The following is a 19,708-nucleotide window of genomic DNA, read 5'->3' as shown; positions in this document are numbered from 1 at the left end:
TAGTTTTGGTGTTCTAAGAGCATAATCACGAAAATGAAGTTGTAAGAGGAAAGATCTTTGCATAGACTTGAAATAGAACATCTAGAGATGAATATAGACTTACCAAGAAGTCTAGAACCCGATTTTGATGATGATGAACTCGAAATTTTTGAAGAAGGATGGAGGATGTTCTTGAGACTTAGAGAGGAAAATGTTTGAAATGTGTTGGAGTGGTGGTGGGTTTGTGGCCGAGAATGGAGGAGGGAGGGGAAGAAAGGGGTTGACTTATGGAGGGGTTGATAGGATGGTGCATGGATACATGGAGGATAAAGTTGAGGTGGCAAGCATAGATTAATTCATATTTTCTTCTTTTTTTTTTAAATGGGCTAACCGGCCCAATAGGGATCTTTGGCCCAAAAGAGTGGACCAAAAGGAGTAGTCCGATTTTTGGTTTGGCCCAATAAGAAAAACTTTGGTCCATTGGGCCCATATACAAGTTTGCGGCTCAAAAGAGTAAAAGAAATGGGTTTTCGGCCCAATAAGGCCCAAAGTTGATTGGATATAGTTTATTGGGTTAGATTTTGGGCTTTTGATGAAGTTTCGACTTGAAGCAAAATTTTGGATGTATAAACTTGTATAATATTGACATTAATTTATACTACTCATAGCGTTACGCAAAGGAATTATCTTGCCTATGGATAGGAAACCTAGCCCTAAAATGCTAGTTGTGACAACTACAAATTCGTAGTGACCGTATCTTGTTCGGAAAGCCGTCTTAGGAATATCACTTTCTAAAACTCGTAGCTGGTGATATCCCGATCTTAGATCAATCTTGGAAAAGTAATTTGCCCCTTAAAGTTGATCGAATATATCGTCTATTCGTGGCAGGGGATACCGGTTCTTAATGGTGAGTTTGTTTAGCTCTCGGTAGTCGATGCACATTCTGAACGATCCGTCTTTCTTCTTCACGAACAGCACTGGTGCTCCCCAAGGTGAGAAGCTTGGTCTGATGAATCCTTTGCTGAGCAGTTCGTTCAGTTAACTGGATAATTCTTGCATCTCTACTGGGGCTAAACGATACGGTGCTTTGGCTACATGGGTGGCTCCAAGAATCAAGTCGCTTCTGAATTCGACTTGTCTTGCAGGGGGTACTCCTGGAAGATCTTCGGGAAAGACATAGGGAAAATCACATACGTCAGGCAGGCTCTTGATGTCTTCTACGACGTGTGCCAAGAACGCATGGCATTCCTTGCGTAAATATTTTTGAGCTTTGACGCAGGAGATGATACGAAGAGTGGTACTAGGTTTATCGCCATAAATAACGAGGGTTTCACCATTTGGCAGATTAAGGCGAACGGCCTTTTCGTAACATAAAATGTTCGCACGATGAGAACTCAGCCAGTCCATGCCTATGATAACGTCGAAACTTTTTATTGAAACTGGCATGAGGTTGATTGGAAAAGATTTGTTGTTTAGTGCGAGGGTACAGTTTAAGTATATTTCTTTAGCGCCTTCTGTCTTTCCGTTAGCCATTTCTACTATGAATGTTTCGCTTAATGACTGGGGTGCTTGTTTGAGTAGATTTTTAAAATTACGGCTCACGAAACTCCTCTCTTCTCCACTATCAAATAGAATGCATGCATAAGAGTTATCGAGTAGAAACGTACCCGTAACCATCGTGGGATCGGCAATGGCTTCCTCTTGGCCCATTGCGAATACTCTGCCCCCTCCACCAACATTCTTGTTGTTTGCTTTCGGACAGTCCCTTCGGAAGTGCCCCGTTGCTCCACACTCGTAACAAGTACGGCCTACTCCGACATTTGTGGCTGGAGCGGCCGGTTGGGTCGGTTCCTTGCAGAAGAGGACATTGTGTCCCTTCCTGTTGCACCTAGTGCAATGCATTTCACGGCAGGGTCCGTGATGATGAAAGTTGCATTTATTGCACTTTGGCAGGTTGTCGATGTACGACTTTGTTGGTACTGGGGTGGTCGGGACAGTAACTGCGTGGGCTGTCACTACTTGTTGTTTCTTAGGGTTTTCCTGTGTGGTTTGCCCCTTTCTCTTGTTCCAGGGTTTCCTTCAGTCCTCTATCTCCTTTCGTGGTTCAGAAGTAGCGGTATTAGTTCCCTGTTTAACACCATGATCGATTAATCGTTGAGCTAAGCACTTCGCACTATCAAACGTGATTGGGTTAGAAGCCAGGACATGCCCTTGGATCTGGGGTGACAATCCCCAAATGTACCTTTCCACCTTCTTCGGTTCCGGGTTTACCACACCTGGGCACAAGGCTGACAAATCACTGAACCTGGCCGTGTAAGTGGCTAGGTCCGATCCAGTCATCCTTAGGTTCCATAACTCCTGCTCCAGCTTTTGGATTTCGCCCCTCGGGCAGTATTCTTCCAGCATCAAGATTTTGAGATCTTCCCAACTCATGGCATTAGCAACTGGGAGGGATAGGGCTTTCACATGGCCCTTCCACCAGGTGAGGGCTCGATCAGAGAAAGTACAAGCAGCGAACTTGACCTTGCTTGTTTCTGGGCATGCACAGATCTTGAAGACCATTTCGGTCTTCTCGAACCATTGCATAAGTGCAATGACTCCTCCTACCCCGTTGAAAGTCTTTGGCTTCGCATTTGAAAATTCTTTGTATGTGAATTCCCTGGTATGATCGTGGCCAGTACCACGATTCAAGTGGTTGGTACTGCTTCCAGTTCCGCCAGCGTCGTTAGTGTTTATTTGCGTAAGAGCAGCTGCTACTGTTGCAGTGATAGCAGCCTGTACCATGACGGAATCATATTATGGAGGTGGTGGCGGTGGGGTTTGTGTTGCATTGTTGACGCGTCTGCCAGATCTGCGAGGAGGCATCTTGTTGCCAAAGAATTAACAATGAAAGACAATAAGTCTTTGATGATTGAAAGTCAAGTGTTAAAAAGTTAACTATTTTAGATTCTTCATGTATTAAGATTCGAGTTAGACAATGATTTGTGTTTGATTCATAATAGTAGTTTATATAATAACAGATAAACCTATGAATTTGAGTGATATCCAAGGAATTAACACGAAAAGCAAATACTTATATATATATATATATATATATATATATATATATATATATATATATATCGTGAATACATCGTAATGTTGGGAAAATTTGACCTTATCTACAGGTCTACAGCACCGAAAGTTTAATAAAAGTAAAACATTTAGCCGTGGTCCTAGTCTATAACAAAATTTTGGGGTTGAGCAAGCACTACTTGCGACGCGTACTGCGCTGAGTACTAGACTCTGCTTCCGAGTGTTTGGCTCCCATTAGCTACCTTTCAAGGATGGCTCGTTGTTCCCTCATTTCCCTTATTTCAGCGAGGGCTGCATCCATTTGGCTCTAGAGTGCCCCGGTGTGGATTCGGGTCTCATCATGTAGTTCGTCCAGGCGACATATATCGGAAGTGTTGCTTTGTGTCGTTGCATTGATTTCCCGGATTCGGGTTGTTGAAATCCTCGCCTGATCGATTTGGTTAGCTATCTTTTCCACGATGATAGGGAGTGCCCTGTCAGCTGAACCCCCATTGCTAACATTGTAGAAGTCTCGGCACATCCCGTGGGGAGGGCGCACTCCTTGTTGTCGGTTCCAATGGTGAATGAGGTTTCCCCAAACGGGAGTCGGTCCTTGAAAACCTCTCCTGATTGCAGGAGGTCGGACGGCTGGTGGGGGATTGTACACTTCGGGTTCTGTATCGGTCCCCTCAGACTCTTCTTCTTCTTCTTCCATGGGTTCCTCTTATTCTTCTTCTTCTTCATCCACAATTTCCTCGGGATCCTCTTCTGGATCATCTTCCACCCAGCCTCCATTACCTTGGTTAGGGTAGTAAGGGTCCCCTGGTAAGTGGAATCCGGCCATTGTGTCTGTACGAGAACAGGGATATGAGAATTGTCTAAATACTAAAGCATATAAATTTGAACATCAAGGTTAAACTATTGCATTTACAAAAAATTCTCCTATAGTATTCTAAATGTTATGTTTGATTCTAAAGATTATATGTTTGGTAAGTTTTAGACTTGTTGTCCACCGCAACTATTCCCTGACATATGTTAGTCGGCCCTCGGATAAATATAGTTGATCAGGCTATATTCAACCCAGTCCCGATTACATATCCCAAGGCATACCTGTAGTGCACAACTCATCTATAATACTTCTATATTGTTTTCCTTATGATACTGTTACTGTTATGTAATGTATGCATGTATAATTTTAATAAAACTATATTTTTAAAAGTATATCTCTTAATCATAGTGTTTTTTCCCAGTTGTGTTTATAGTTGTATATCAAAAATGGTTTTGATATACTTAGTTCACTATAAACAATGCTCTGATACCAATCTGTCACACCCCCAAACCTGAACGGCGGAAACATTCGGGGGCGAAGGACGTCATGTACAGTACCATAACAATTGAATAGTAAAGAAAGTACACACCACCATAATATATATATTTGAAAAGTTTACATGATTGTTGTATTTCATGTTTTAAAAGTAAAATACAATATGATGTTCCAAAAGATGTTACTAACGTCAGAGCATTAGTCCCCAAAAGCAGTTGCTAACCTGGTTTAGCGATTTCCTGAGAATACAAGTTATTTCAAAGAAAAAGTCTCAACAATTATGTTGGTGAGCTCATAAGTAGTTATTTGAGTAAATGCATGTCATTCGAAAGTTCGCGTTTGTTTTCCAGACAATCCGATATTTTCTTATAAAATGAGTTATGAATCGATGTTGTATAAAATGGATGTATTTGGACCACGAAAATCCTATATTTTCCTAAAAGTGAGAAGTAGTCTTAAATCTCCAAGACTGTAATTTGTAAGTAAATATGACATACTTATACTGAAAATGCATAGTTTTATTAGTGAACAAAACTATAGGAAGCTTGTATTTTTACGTAAAATAATTGTAATATTACTTTTCCCGTAAAACATAATACCATAATAATTGTCTATCCTGTGAGTTTTCATAACCGTACTAAGATGAATTTGCCTTCAGCGACGTTCTTCAGGCGTTGAAATGTTATGACACTTGTCACCCTTAACATGCCGGTCCGGCTGTAGCTAACAGCCAGGGTGCGAGATCATCAGTCCCGTATAGATCTATACACACTTATCACGTTCTCCGGACGGAGACTCTGGTTATAAAACAGGGCTTTCTTGTATACCTTGATAGGTACGATGAAGAAGAATGACTCACATATTCTCAATTAAGTCACGTATTTTTGAAATGAATGTGTTTGTGTACGAAATGATTACCCTTTTTACTATGTTGATAAAGGTATAACAATGATTTGTATTTTCTTATATATAAGTAATGTTATAGTTGAAATGGTTACCCTTGTCAAGATGTGTTATACAAACATAATAATAAAACATATTTTTATTTACAAACATACTTCATCCCGAGAGGGTAAAAATGGTTTCGTAAGATGTTTTGCATGCTAACATTTTCGTATGATAGTTATAACAACAGCAAGGAATTTATAGTAAAAGATTGATGTTTTCACACGATTTTAACCGTGTGTTTACTTGTACCCCCCCCTAAAAGTGTTTAAAAGCATTTAAAAGCATTTGAAAGTGTAGTGATAGGGGTATGAACTCACTTGGTAAAAGTGGCGGTTTGATGACGACGATGTTTAACTCGGGCAACACTTCGACTGGAAAGAAGCAAGTTTCTCGGAACTTCGGGACTTCGGGCTTTCGTCAGGGCTTGGACACGTAACCGGGGCGTCGGGGTAGTTTCGAGGGGCTCGAAAGTGAGAAAATATGGGAGAGAAGTTGTAAATTGGCAAATAAGTTCGGAAGCCTCGCATGCTTATTTATAGGGTGGGAACCGACCTTGTACGCTGGGCGTACCTCCGAAGAACGTCGGGCGTTCCCGGTACGCTGGGCGTACTCGTGTACGCGGTGCGTACGTCATGCATGACGTCTTCATCGGATACCGGACTTCGGATAGGACGGGCTAGAAGGCAATAAGGGAGACGTGGTCGATCCGAGACCCTGCATTGTGTACGCTGGGCGTACCCTCGTACGTCGGGGCGTACCCCCTCGATTTGTGTGCCCCAATCTTCTAAAATCAGTAACGTTCGCATACGAGCTCCGTTTTTTACGTTCTTTATATCCACGCGTAGGTGAGAACATACTCTACAACTTTCATTTAGACTTCGTCGGCAATTTTGACTTTATTTTTAATTATATATTTTTAATTGGCCGGGACAGGAAAAGTCCGTTAAAAATTCATAACTTCTTCATCCGACGTCCGTTTTCGTCTTTCTTTTTACCGTTGTACTACTATTGTTGAGATCTTCAATTCTCGTTTAGGTCGCGTCGGCTAAAAAATCACTCGATCTTTATTTCGAGTTTTTAGCTGTCTACTGCTATTCTGAAACTTAGAAAAATCATAACTTCCTCATACGAAGTCAGATTTGGACGTTCTTTTATGTACGCTTACGGTTTAGTGATATCTACGACTTTCATTTAGATACATAAGGCTAAAATGTATTTTATTGAAATTTTGCGTTTTACGCTTAACAGTGTTTTACCGGTTTTGTTGCGGATTTTCGATTGGTCATAACTCATTCGTTATAACTCGGATTTTTGTGTTCTTTATATTTTTGAAAACCTTGTTACGATATCTACCACTTAGTACATCCAAATTGAGGGTTTTTGCACATTTCATTTTTGACGCTATTTTTATTATCTCAAAAGTAGGTTACAATACTTGACTTTAGATCGTTATATTGATTTGAAAAATCGAGTTGTTACACCGCATTCTTCGGGATGAATCATTTATGTGTCGCGATGTGATACTCTATGGATCACGACGTGACACTCTATGGGCCACGATGTGACACCTACTCAGATGTAAAACCCTAATTTCAGACTTATACCCTATTTGAAGGAAGTGAGGGGCCATTGTTTCCTTCACCCTCAGCCTCCAGCACCTCCAAATGACCCTTTGGTCAAACCCTAGCTCTCTTGAAGCTTTTGAGCTCATTTTTGCAAGCTTTGGTGGTTTTGAAGGAAGGAGAAGAAGTTTTGGTGCCTAGATCCTCCAAGCAATCCCTCATCATCCTTGTATGTGGCTTCTGGACTTTTTACAAGTCCTCAAACTCTCATCTTTTTGTTGTATGCCTCTTAGATCTAAGTTTTATGCCATATGTTTCCCCACTTTTGAAGATGGAATGAGTAGAAAAGATAAAGTTTCAACTTTATGACCCCTCTAAGTCCCAAGAGCATTATATCACATAGATCTAGGATGTGGTTGTGATTTGGGCACCTTGCATGATTTTTTGATTATATTGCATCTTTTGACCTAGGTTTGGGAAAGGACATGCATGGGGCATGCATGTCCATAAGGTTTATATTTTTAGGGATCATTAGGTCCCTAAAACCCTTCTAGAAATTTTGGATTGAAGACTTTATGAATTAAGTGCTTAATGGTTGATTTCGTGCATTAAAGTTGCCATTAAGGACCTTAGACTTGAGATCTTGGGTTAGAGGGATGTCTTAATGGATAAAGTTGGAAACTTTATCCATTAAGATCGTGGGAAGAATAAGATATGAGCTTTGGAGCTCATGGAATCGATGGAAAATGGTTGAATTCATTAAGCTAAGATAACCAGCTTTCACGACGTGACATCCCAGTTGTCACGACGTGACGACTGGGGTTTTCCTCGATTAACTTAGACTGATTTCTTCACGACTTGATGACCTATACATCACGATGTGACGATGGTTTGGATCGAGATTAAGTTGAGCTGACTGAGTTGAATCGTGACTGAGTGGGACCGGGTTGAGTCCGTTTCCCACAACGTGACCATGAGTTGGTCACGACGTGAGGGTCAGCTAATGGAAGTGTTTGTTGGATTAGGTGTCTAAGCTATTAACAAAATTATTATAAACTTAAATTATTAGCAAAGTCATTTTGGGTTGCCCTCAAACCTAGTAATTGGCTTGAATGTTTTTTGGAGAGAAATGATGATTTGTTAATTTATTGTATGATTAATAGATTAATTAGAAATCAAAATAAATAATTTATTAATATGTTTTTAAAAAAAATATTAATTAGAAATTATATTATTTAGTTAAGAATTAATCAAAAATTAATTGGAATTAATTTGGGGATTTATTGGATTAATTAAAAGTAGAATGACTAAAAGTGTCAATGTCCAAAAGTTGAACATTGACTGATTCTAGAACCTCCCTAGGAGAGGGGACGTTTCTAGAGGGGTTTATGGAGCTTTTCTAGGAGTTCTAGGAAGCTTAGGGTTGTTTGGGGGGAAAATAAAAGCTTAGGGTTGCTTGGGGGAAAACTTAGGTAACGAATTTTTTAGAATTTTTTTAGGAAAAGAAGGTAACGAACTTTCCAATTTGCTCACATCTAGTCACTGAATTGTTTTTCGTGCGTGATTTACCCCTGAATTATTTGAAATTGTAACTGGTCATAAGGGTAAAATGTGAACATTTCAAATAATTCATGAGTAAATCAAGCACGAAAAAAAAGTTTAGTGACTAAATATGAACTAATTGAAAGTTTGTTACCATTTCAAGTCATTATCATTTTTTTATAATCACCCCTTAGTTTATTTTTCTTATTGGTAGCAATTACTTTGATTAATAATTTTGATTTCAGTCGCTATGATTTGTTTTATGTTGTGTTTGTAAGGAGTATTACAGAATAGAATGCATATCACATAACCATGTTTTAGTTCATTACTTTAATCCTAGTCAATGAGATAAACTTTTAACTAGAGTTTCTTTATTCACGTATGAGTGAAATGTCAACCCACAAAGAAGAAATAAATCAGTAGAGTTTCATAAAGGCAAAAGGACACATATACGAGCAATAAAACGAAAAATAGATTGAAAATCAAAAGGAGCATAGTGAGAATGTACATATAGAACTAACATACAAATAGAAAAGGTAGATCAAGTAATAACTATGAAGAAAAGTATCGTCAAAACAAGTTGAAAATAAAAACAGCGAAAACTAGGCAAAATGCACAAACAATGTAAATGCATCTAGCACCTAGACTACTCATGTACTACTCCACAGCCTTGAACTTATGCATCAACACTCTTTAATCAAAGCTCGTGTGATTGTAAAGAGAAAAACCTCATACCTCTTTATCATACGTTCTCTCTTTCTCGTACAATCTACAACAACCGTCTGCACCCTTTGGATTGAAAACCTTTGTCTATGTCTGAAACCACCACAATCTTTGTTTCTTCAATTCCTATGTGATTAAAGTCGCTTTTATTGTATTTGTAACTGTGGTTTCTAGTACCTTACACAATAAAGATATATCACACCATTGCTACAACATCCTTATTTTTGTGACCTTCATATTTAGTGTGTGCTCATTCTTAATAACATTTAGAACCATTTACGGGATAATGGTTTGAAAGGGTAACAAACTTTCAATTTTCTTCATATTTAGTCATTAAACTTTTTTCGTACATGTAAGGATAAAATGGGAAGAATTTCAATTAATTTAGAATAAATCAAAAACTAAAAAAAAAAAAAAAAAAATTCAATCTAACCACTCAACATGAACAAAGTTGTGTTACCCTCTCGTATCATTTTTCCAAGATATAAAAGGGGTTTTGCATTGCAAACTGCAAACCGATATTCAAAGTTCAAACGCTCAGTTGAGAGCAACTGGATTTTAGGAGATGGGGATATTGGCATGCTTCGGAGTTCTGATGCCCTTTCCGTTCTACTATTGGCTATGGAATCACCCACAAACATGGGTGAATCTCTGCGGAAAAGGTCGAGACCCTTCCAAAATCATGGCTATGGTTTCTCATTTTCTCAAGCTGGTTCAGTTTGCGTCGCTCTTCTCCGTTTCAACCTTCTCATGGCCTCCTCCTCTCTACTTCTGGCCCCTCTTCTTACTCGGCCAGTTTCTTAACTTCAGGTCGGTACACTTATGCTCTGAACCTCTAGTTAATACGAAATAGCAGTTAGGGTGAAGTTTTGGGATGATTTTTGACTTTATTGGTAATTAAATTGCAACTTAGGTTTAGTTTAGGGTTTGCTAAGATCTTATAGACGCTCTACAATTGATGATTATAAGACTTCTACAATAACGTCTGTGTGCATAAGCTGCGTGTTCATTGTAAGACAAACATGAGTGTGAATGTGATTCTTTTCATAACAAAGGTTAGCATGTGCTGGTAAATTAGGAGGAGCATGTTTAAACATTGATTCATGATTCATCCAAGTGTAACTGTGTTATCATATAATTTAATATTTGAAACATCAACTGATTACTCGGATTCTAAGGTCTTTTTTGGATGATGAATTAATTACAGGGTATATCAGTTGCTTGGTGAGTCAGGCACTTACTATGGTGTACGCTTTGGGAAGAATATACCTTGGGTCACTGAGTTCCCTTTTGGGACAATAAATGATCCTCAGTATGTAGGTAGCATTATGAGCCTTCTAGCTTGCATACCATGGGTTCCCTTCTTGTATATCTTCCTCTGGGTTTTAGGCTACATTTTCATGATCCATGTTGAATCAAAGGAGGATCCAGCTTCTCGTGCCAACCCACTTTCTTGAAATCCCGACTGATTTCAAGAACAAGGATTCAAATTTGTTATTCCAGATAGATTCATGTTCTGTTTTTCATTGTCCTCCAATTTTGATGTTGTTGTATGCATTAATAAATTTTCTCTAGTGTTTAACTGTTTAAGTTTGACTCATGAATGCAACTTAGAGAAATTCATACCTTTCTCCTTTTCTTTTTTTTCAAAATGAGACTCTGGTATGGTCAAGGAAGTAGTACTTATCTTTATGAAGTTGAATTTGTTAGAGGTTTATATTTCATAAGGACTAAAATCTAAAGTCAATAAAAAGGAATGTACTTCTGTGACACTCTATTTCAAAAATGGTACCCAATTATAGCTCTGGTAATTGCTTTGTATATGTATGACATTGCTATGATTGGTTTGTTTTTTCAAAGTACAAAGCTATAGTAAGAAGAAATGAAAATAGGATACATAATACACAAATGAATGAAAGGTACATTTCCATTTTTTGCATTTGACCATAAATTAAACAAACAAATCAAAGTATGTGTGCTATTCTTTTGCATCTGCCCCTCTCATGAAAACTAAGAATGAACATGTAAATTTAGTAACTACACATATGAGAAAACAGATGCTATATATGCAAATATGCAATTGTATCTTGTGAAGCTAGATTTTATCAACAAATTTTGATATCAAATATACAGTTAAATGACAGAAGTATTTAAACAAAAGAAAAGGTATGCTGTTGATTCTAGGCAATAGCGAGTGGCATCTCAAATATCTGGGCTGCACTTTTGACAGCATTAGTGTCAATATCTACCAACTTCCCTGTCTTTGATGAAGCTACAATGCATTTACTGTCTTTTATGTTTGGAAGAAACAATTTTGCTTTCTCTTCAGACCCAAACAATGCCACACTGCAACAGATTTAAAGTCAAAAAAGTTTGACCAGTAAGTCATTACCATTACTGTTCTTTGATTCATCATAAAGTTGACTTTTTTTTTTTAATGGAGAAACTCACCAGGGTTTTTCACGTGCGATTGCTAGTTGTATTGCTGCTGTGTTTGTAGATATAACCCCAGCAGAGTCATTAATAAAAGCAGCCAACTGCAAGAAATAGCAATGAACTTTAATTCATTTGTTTATTATAGCATCTTACATTTATATAAAGAAATGAAGGTAGGATGCTATAATAAATGAAAGTATGTTGTTATTTCTTGCATTTAGGCCTAAAATGTTGTTTGGATAAATGAAGTTTGAAAAGTATTTGAGAAAATGACAACATACTTAGGGAAGTGAAGGGAAAAAAAAAAAAAGTAAACGAGGGAAAACTTCTAAAAAGTTAGGACTTAATATGGGTAGTTCCATTTCACTTTGTTTTGTTTTTATTAGGTCGTGCTTTATACAATTATACTTTAAGTAAAAAGTTAACATTGATGGATAGCTATAGCTTAGTGGATTAAAGGAGCTGTTTCTTTTCTTTTCCCCATTAATAACTGTATTGTAAAGTGCTGAATGGTAATGGTTTATGAATGAATAGAATATTGTATACATAAGGTTTGTTAAATAGACCATTTGAATAAGACTAAGTTGACTATTTTACCTTTATGTTGCAAAACAACAAATTTCACAATATTCATCAATTGCAACGTGAGAGGAGTTGGGAGGAGAGAGAAATTGAAACCTGTCCGGGTGTGGTGATGAATATTATATTGGCATCATCTCCTACAATTTCCTCCACATTCTCTCTTTCTTTCTCATGAGGGATGACATAGACCGGTTTGACTCCCCTATAATATATAACAACATTACAGATCAAACAAGAAACCATCACATATATATATATATATATATATATATATATATATATATATATATATATATATATATATATATATGCAACAGTCTGATCACCTGATTGAGTTTGTTATCTGGGCCCATATATTTAAGGGTAGTAAACTATCGGTATCCCCCCTTGATTGCATAGAGGCTTTTGAATCGGATTGTATACCGTGTATAACAATATATTTCCCTTTCTCAACACCAATTTTGTTGTATTTGTCAGCCACAACGTCCTTTAGCTTTCTGGAAATGGATACTTTAAGCGGTGGAATTATTTGCCTTGGTACACTCCTCCCTGGCCTCGCTAGCCAATCAGTCATCTGATGGTACCTGTTGGATAAAAGATTAAATAAATGCTATAATCAATTAATCATATATCATTGTTGGGTTGTAACTTGTAAAATTTAAGTTTGGTAAGCAAAGCAAAAGAAATCCATATGAAACAAGAGTTTGTCTTAATGATAATAGTAGGCAGCAAGCAACTGACATGTTATATCCAGCCTCGGAGAGATTCAAGTGATCTGGTGTGAATGTTTCGGATAGAAGTAATCCGGCTCCTGCGGAATTCACATTTGGATATATGTAACTCACCCGCTCCCTAGCTGCTGACATGAACAAAAACGACGCATGTCCTAAACCTGCTAGTTTCGTTGAAAGCATCATATCATAGTACCTATTCTGCAAAACTACCACATATATAATCACATATCACTCCTAAAAATTATTTGTTAAAATGCTATTCAATTCTTTGCCAAGGCACAACCTAAATCATATCATAATCGTATTATTTTGGTTTGTTGCAATTTGTGACATTGCGGTTTAAGTTTTTCTTTTTAAATCACCATTTTGACAATCTAACCTTGAGTAGTCCGAGTAAATCAAGGTATTCTGCAGGCTCAGGGAAATCATCTTCTGGATCAAAAACATCCGCCCATCTCACATTCTTGTTCAGCTCAAAAGCTTGTTTCCCTCTGGCCGAGCTCAGGACATCCACCTGAACACCAGGGTATCGATCCTTAATCAGTTGGATAGTTGGGAAAAACAACAGGTTTTCATAAACCCCACCAGAAATCACAACGCAACATCTCCTAACATCACCCCTTATTTTCAACCCTAACGACATAACTTCTGGCATGAACCCTGGTGGAAACTTGAGAAACCCATACGGGTTGTCTGGATTCTCGGGTGGTCTTGGGTCCTCCGATTGCTTACCCTCAGAATACTGCGATCCATACTCCATGTCCGGGTCCTCACCTGTATCGAATGGGTCCAGCCACTCGTTTTTCTTTTTCGCATTTGCTCGAACAGTTGATGTTCGTACTGGACAATGTGGTTGACGATCTGTTGGATTGCTTAGAAAAGGAAGAGTACCGAATCGAGTGGAGGAAATTGAAGTGGGGTTTGTGAAAATTGGTGGAATGGATTTGGGTGGTAGCGAAGTGGTAGCCATTGATGAATAGTGATCAGAACTCCAAGCTTGGAGGTTGTGATTATGTCATCCGTAGATGACGAGAAAGCTGAAGAGAGGTCTATTGGGATTTGAATGTGTGGAAGATGGTTGGATAAGGGGCTTGAGAGCTCTATCATTTTAGAACAGACTTAAAACAGGACAAAACGTTGCATTTAGTTGTCAAAAATAATTTTTTTCCCTCCTTTTCATTTTTCTCTTACATATTTTCTTTTCCTTTTCTTTTCTCTACATATTTCCTTTTTCTTTTTTCTTCTTTACTTAAACCTAGAAACTAGATGTTAATGTTACAAACAAAATAATAAGGATGAACATGGGTCGGTTTTTGGCTAAAACCAAACCAAATTGTAGAAAGTTGGTTTTTCGGTTTTTAAAACCATATAGGTTCGGTTTTTACATGGTTTCGTTTTTCGATTTTTTGGGTTGGGTTTTTGGTTTTAAACTGTGGGTTTATGAGCTCCTGTTTGTTTTTTTTCTAGTTTTTGGGTTCAAACCCAGTGAAAGTACGTTGCGATAAATTGTATTGTATCTATTTTAAATATACTAAAATAAATAGTACGGATTCTAGTATTCTAAAAGCATAAAAGTGTTCAAAAGATCAAAATTTATCACCATTAATAGTATGTTGAAAATAAACATAAAGTACTAAAAGAATAAAGTCTAAAGTCTAAAACTAAAAGTTTAAAACATAATAAATAACTAGAAAGGTTACCCCCGCTACGCGGGGGCAGAAGCTTTCAATGTTGTTTGCGAATCGATAAATATGACAGACGTAGAAAGTGCAAGGATGAAAAGCCTGAACTTTGCCCCGGACCGTTTTTTTCATGTTTTTATGAAAAAGTGTAAAAGTTTTGACTGCAAGGACCAGAAGTGTCAAAATGGATAAAGAATTAAAGGGGTAGGAATTAGCAACTTTTTAGAAAATGGATCAAAGTTGTCAAATCGTTAAAGTTTTGTGGCCAAACATTAAAAATTAAAAGGTTCCTCAAAAATGTAAAAATATTGATTGTAATGACCAAAAGTGTCAAAATGGTTAAAGAATGAGGAGCGAAGTTGCCAAAAAACATCCGATTTTATGAAAAAATGTAAAAGTTTTGACTGCAAGGACCAGAAGTGTCAAAATGGCTAAAGAATTAAAGGGGTAGGAATTTGCAACTTTTTAGAAAAGGGATCAAAGTTGTCAAACCGTTAAAGTTTTGTGGCCAAACTTTAAATATTAAAAGGTTCCTAAAAAGTGTAAAAACATTGGTTGCAAGGACCAAAAGTGTCAAAATGGTTAAAGAATGAGGAGCAAAGTTGCCAAAAAACATCCAAATTTATTATTCCTAACTTTGAAGCCCAATAATAATACAGGGACCAATTCTGCCAAAAAATGACAAGTTTACTATTCCTTTTCTTCATAACTTTAATATATATACTAGAAAAGATTCCCCGGCGTTGCCGGGGTCGGAAGGTATTGCTTTGTAAAGTAAAGTAGAATGTTGGTTGCTTTTTGTCCGTTAATGTGATGGTAATTTGATCTTTTCAGGTAGTAGGGACTGAATTTGTCACCATGGGTAAACCATATGGACCATTTATGTAATTTTGGCGGTGGTGGTGGTGGTGGTGATGGCAGATGGTGGGTGGGTTTATGGTATTGGATGGGTATTTTCTAATAAATAAAAGATTAATTTAAAACCAAAAAGAGAATGTTAAATCTGGTAAAGCACAGAGACCAATCGTGTAATTTTGTCTAACAATAATATAATGTTGAGGGACCATTTCTGCCAAAAGACTAAATACTAATAATATGTAATAAAAGGCGAGGGTTATGAAAAATTCAAACCAAAGTGAAAGGGTTGTTTGTGAACAAAAGCATAAAGATGAAGGGTCAATGTTGTAAGTTGGAGGACCAAAATTGACAAAAAAAAGTGTCACTTTACTGTTAAAATCTTTCATAACTTTAATATATATATATATATATATATATATATATATATATATATATATATATATATATATATATATATATATATATAATAATGTAATTTTGGCGGTGGCGGTGGTGGTGGTGATGGCAGATGGTGGGTGGGTTTATAGTATTGGGTGGATATTTTCTAATAAATAAAACATTAATTTAAAACCAAAAAGAGAATGTTAAATCTGGTAAACCACACGGACCAATCGTGTAATTTTGTCTAACAATAATAATAATAATGATGAGGGACCATTTCTGCCAAAAGACTAAATACTAATAATATGTAATAAAAGACGAAGGTTATGAAAAATTCAAACCAAAGTGAAAGGGTTGTTTGTGAACAAAAGCATAAAGATGAAGGGTCAATGTTGTAAGTTGGAGGACCAAAATTGACAAAAAAAGGTGTCACTTTACTGTTAAAATCTTTCATAACTTTAATATATATATATATATATATATATATATATATATATATAATGTAATTTTGGCGGTGGTGGTGGTGGTGGTGATGGCAGATGGTGGGTGGGTTTATGGTATTGGATGTGTATTTTCTAATAAATAAAACATTAATTTAAAACCAAAAAGAGAATGTTAAATCTGGTAAACCACAGGGACCAATCGTCTAATTTTGTCTAACAATAATAATAATAATGAAGAGGGACCATTTCTGCCAAAAAACTAAATACTAATAATATGTAATAAAAGGCGAGGGTTATGAAAAATTCAAACCAAAGTGAAAGGGTTGTTTGTGAACAAAAGCATAAAGATGAAGGGTCAATGTTGTAAGTTGGAGGACCAAAATTGACAAAAAAGTGCCACTTTACTGTTAAAATCTTTCATAACTTTAATATATATATAATAATAATGATGAGGGACCATTTCTGCCAAAAGACTAAAGACTAATAATATGTAATAAAAGGCGAGGGTTATGAAAAATTCAAACCAAAGTGAAAGGGTTGTTTGTGAACAAAAGCATAAAGATGAAGGGTCAATGTTGTAAGTTGGAGGACCAAAATTGACAAAAAAGTTGCCACTTTACTGTTAAAATCTTTCATAACTTTAATATATATATATATATATATATATATATATATATATATATATATATATATATAATGTAATTTTGGCGGTGGTGGTGGTGGTGGTGATGGCAGATGGTGGGTGAGTTTATGGTATTGGGTGGGTATTTTCTAATAAATAAAACATTAATTTAAAACCAAAAAGAGAATGTTAAATCTGGTAAACCACAGGGACCAATCGTGTAATTTTGTCTAACAATAATAATAATAATGATGAGGGACCATTTCTGCCAAAAGACTAAATACTAATAATATGTAATAAAAGGCGAGGGTTATGAAAAATTCAAACCAAAGTGAAAGGGTTGTTTGTGAACAAAAGCATAAAGATGAAGGGTCAATGTTGTAAGTTGGAGGACCAAAATTGACAAAAAAGGTGCCACTTTACTGTTAAAATCTTTCATAACTTTAATATATATATAATAAAAATGATGATGGACCATTTCTGCCAAAAGACTAAATACTAATAATATGTAATAAAAGGCGAGGGTTATGAAAAATTCAAACCAAAGTGAAAGGGTTGTTTGTGAACAAAAGCATAAAGATGAAGGGTCAATGTTGTAAGTTGGAGGACCAAAATTGACAAAAAAGGTGCCACTTTACTGTTAAAATCTTTCATAACTTTAATATATATATAATAATAATGATGAGGGACCATTTCTGCCAAAAGACTAAAGACTAATAATATGTAATAAAAGGCGAGGGTTATGAATAATTCAAACCAAAGTGAAAGGGTTGTTTGTGAACAAAAGCATAAAGATGAAGGGTCAATGTTGTAAGTTGGAGGACCAAAATTGACAAAAAAGGTGCCAGTTTACTGTTAAAATCTTTCATAACTTTAATATATATATAATAATAATGATGAGGGACCATTTATGCCAAAAGACTAAATACTAATAATATGTAATAAAAGGCGAGGGTTATGAAAAATTCAAACCAAAGTGAAAAGGTTGTTTGTGAACAAAAGCATAAAGATGAAGGGTCAATGTTGTAAGTTGGAGGACCAAAATTGACAAAAAAGGTGTCACTTTACTGTTAAAATCTTTCATAACTTTAATATATATATAATAATAATGATGAGGGACCATTTCTGCCAAAAGACTAAAGACTAATAATATGTAATAAAAGGCGAGGGTTATGAAAAATTCAAACCAAAGTGAAAGGGTTGTTTGTGAACAAAAACATAAAGATGAAGGGTAAATGTTGTAAGTTGGAGGACCAAAATTGACAAAAAATGTGCCACTTTACTGTTAAAATATTTCATAACTTTAATATATATATATAATAATAATGATGAGGGACCATTTCTGCCAAAAGACTAAATACTAATAATATGTAATAAAAGGCGAGGGTTATGAAAAATTCAAACCAAAGTGAAAGGGCTGTTTGTGAACAAAAGCATAAAGATGAAGGGTCAATGTTGTAAGTTGGAGGACCAAAATTGACTATATAATATATATGTGGGTCGGTTCGATTTTTATGAGCGGTTTTATATGTTAAAACCCAACCAAACTGTTTTTTCGGTTTTTGTAAAATTAAAACCTAAACCGTTGGTTATTGCTTTGGTTTCGGTTTCGGTTATGTCGGTTTTTTTCGGGTTTTCGGTTTGGTTTTTACTCATCCCTACAAAATAATAATGAAAGTGCCTATCATCGATCACTTTAGCTTTTCATTAAATTTCATTAAATACATACTATCACCTTAAATTCTTTCCGATCAATTACCAAATGTTTTAAGATACTTATGGATTTTAAATCATGATCATGTGCATTCATGTTTTTGGTGAGTTGAGATTCGTATGGTTCGGATACCTTAGATAACTTAGATATCCAATGGAGAGAGTCGAGAATGTTCGAGAAAGTCGAAAATGTTTGAGAAATACTGAAAATATTCAATGAAGTTTGAGAGTGATTAGTTTGTTGGAAACAGTTAGAGTATTGTAGCCACATGTACTTTGTGCTAACTTGGTTAGAATTGATAAGGGGTCGATTTGGCTTGGGCTCGAGTTCAACATATTTATTAAATGAGTTCAAAATCTCAATCTAAGCCAACATATTTAGTAAAATGGGTTGAGATTTTCAACCAAACTCAACTTATTAAATTAATGGGTTGACTTTTAAAATCTGAAATGCAAATAAATAGAAAAAGAATACACCTATTTAAATAAGTTACAAGATCCAATAATTTTTTAAAGTTTGAAAAATAAAAGCGCAAATGCAAATAAATTATTTAAATAACAACTTAGTCCAACCAATTCGATTCCAAAAGTATGTTTCTATTTAGCTCAATACAAACAATTTCATTCCAAAAGTATGTTGTTATTTATCATATATATACGCAACAATACTATATGAACAACACATATGCATACACACATTTAACATGCACACACATAGCTGATACACAACACACATACATGTACTCTTGAATGGAAACAACTTGAAGAGCTTACTAATTGCTATGAAATTATCAATAGAAACATCTTAACTTAAAGAATTTAACTTGGAAACAACTTAAATGTAATAAATCAAATGGAAACAACTTAAAGAGTCTACTTAAATGATTTGACGAGTTGAAAACAGGTTGAAAATTTCAATCTAACATAACCCTTATAATTAAATAAGTTAGACGGGTTGACCCATTTAATTAAAAATGTTGTAAAATTCAACACACCCGTTGATTTTAGATTGGGTTACTTTTTGTTGGGTCTAAACTTCACTATTGACTCTGCCCTATCACCAATCTAATGAGAATGTGGAGTATGAGGTGACCCTGCCCTATCACCAATCTAATGAGAATATGG

At 35.9% G+C, this 19,708-nt stretch overlaps 2 protein-coding genes across 2 annotated transcripts; one reads left to right on the top strand and one right to left on the bottom strand.

The window, feature by feature from the left end:
• Nucleotides 1-9,628: 9,628 nt before the first annotated feature.
• PLMT (phospholipid N-methyltransferase) lies at nucleotides 9,629-10,769 on the top strand. Its single transcript, XM_079052269.1, has 2 exons — nucleotides 9,629-9,942; nucleotides 10,340-10,769. The coding sequence occupies exons 1-2, from the start codon at nucleotides 9,698-9,700 to the stop codon at nucleotides 10,587-10,589; spliced, it is 495 nt and encodes a 164-aa protein (XP_078908395.1). The 5' UTR covers nucleotides 9,629-9,697; the 3' UTR covers nucleotides 10,590-10,769.
• Nucleotides 10,770-11,178: 409 nt separating this feature from the next.
• On the bottom strand, nucleotides 11,179-13,989 carry PNSB1 (NDH-dependent cyclic electron flow 1). Its single transcript, XM_079051633.1, has 6 exons — nucleotides 13,264-13,989; nucleotides 12,892-13,082; nucleotides 12,477-12,734; nucleotides 12,247-12,352; nucleotides 11,584-11,669; nucleotides 11,179-11,478 (listed from the first exon to the last, which is right to left on the bottom strand). The coding sequence occupies exons 1-6, from the start codon at nucleotides 13,852-13,854 to the stop codon at nucleotides 11,313-11,315; spliced, it is 1,398 nt and encodes a 465-aa protein (XP_078907759.1). The 5' UTR covers nucleotides 13,855-13,989; the 3' UTR covers nucleotides 11,179-11,312.
• Nucleotides 13,990-19,708: the final 5,719 nt, after the last annotated feature.

The sequence above is a fragment of the Lactuca virosa genome, chromosome 5 (assembly GCF_052849685.1).
Source record: "Lactuca virosa cultivar CGN04683 chromosome 5, Lactuca_virosa_CGN04683_v6, whole genome shotgun sequence".
In the NCBI taxonomy this organism is placed as follows: domain Eukaryota; kingdom Viridiplantae; phylum Streptophyta; class Magnoliopsida; order Asterales; family Asteraceae; genus Lactuca; species Lactuca virosa.
The sequence above is the reverse complement of the archived record's forward strand: the minus strand, read 5'-3'. Positions and strand labels throughout refer to the sequence as shown.

Excerpts from the sequence above, each read along its gene's own strand:
- PLMT (XM_079052269.1), top strand. The coding sequence starts at position 9,698 with ATGGGGATATTGGCATGCTTCGGAGTTCTGATGCCCTTTCCGTTCTAC. Across the intron at positions 9,943-10,339 it reads GGCCAGTTTCTTAACTTCAG|GGTATATCAGTTGCTTGGTG; the intron begins GTCGGTACACTT and ends AATTAATTACAG.
- PNSB1 (XM_079051633.1), bottom strand. The coding sequence starts at position 13,854 with ATGGCTACCACTTCGCTACCACCCAAATCCATTCCACCAATTTTCACA. Across the intron at positions 12,353-12,476 it reads CAGATAACAAACTCAATCAG|GGGAGTCAAACCGGTCTATG; the intron begins GTGATCAGACTG and ends TATATATTATAG. Across the intron at positions 11,670-12,246 it reads TCATCACCACACCCGGACAG|TTGGCTGCTTTTATTAATGA; the intron begins GTTTCAATTTCT and ends TATTTCTTGCAG.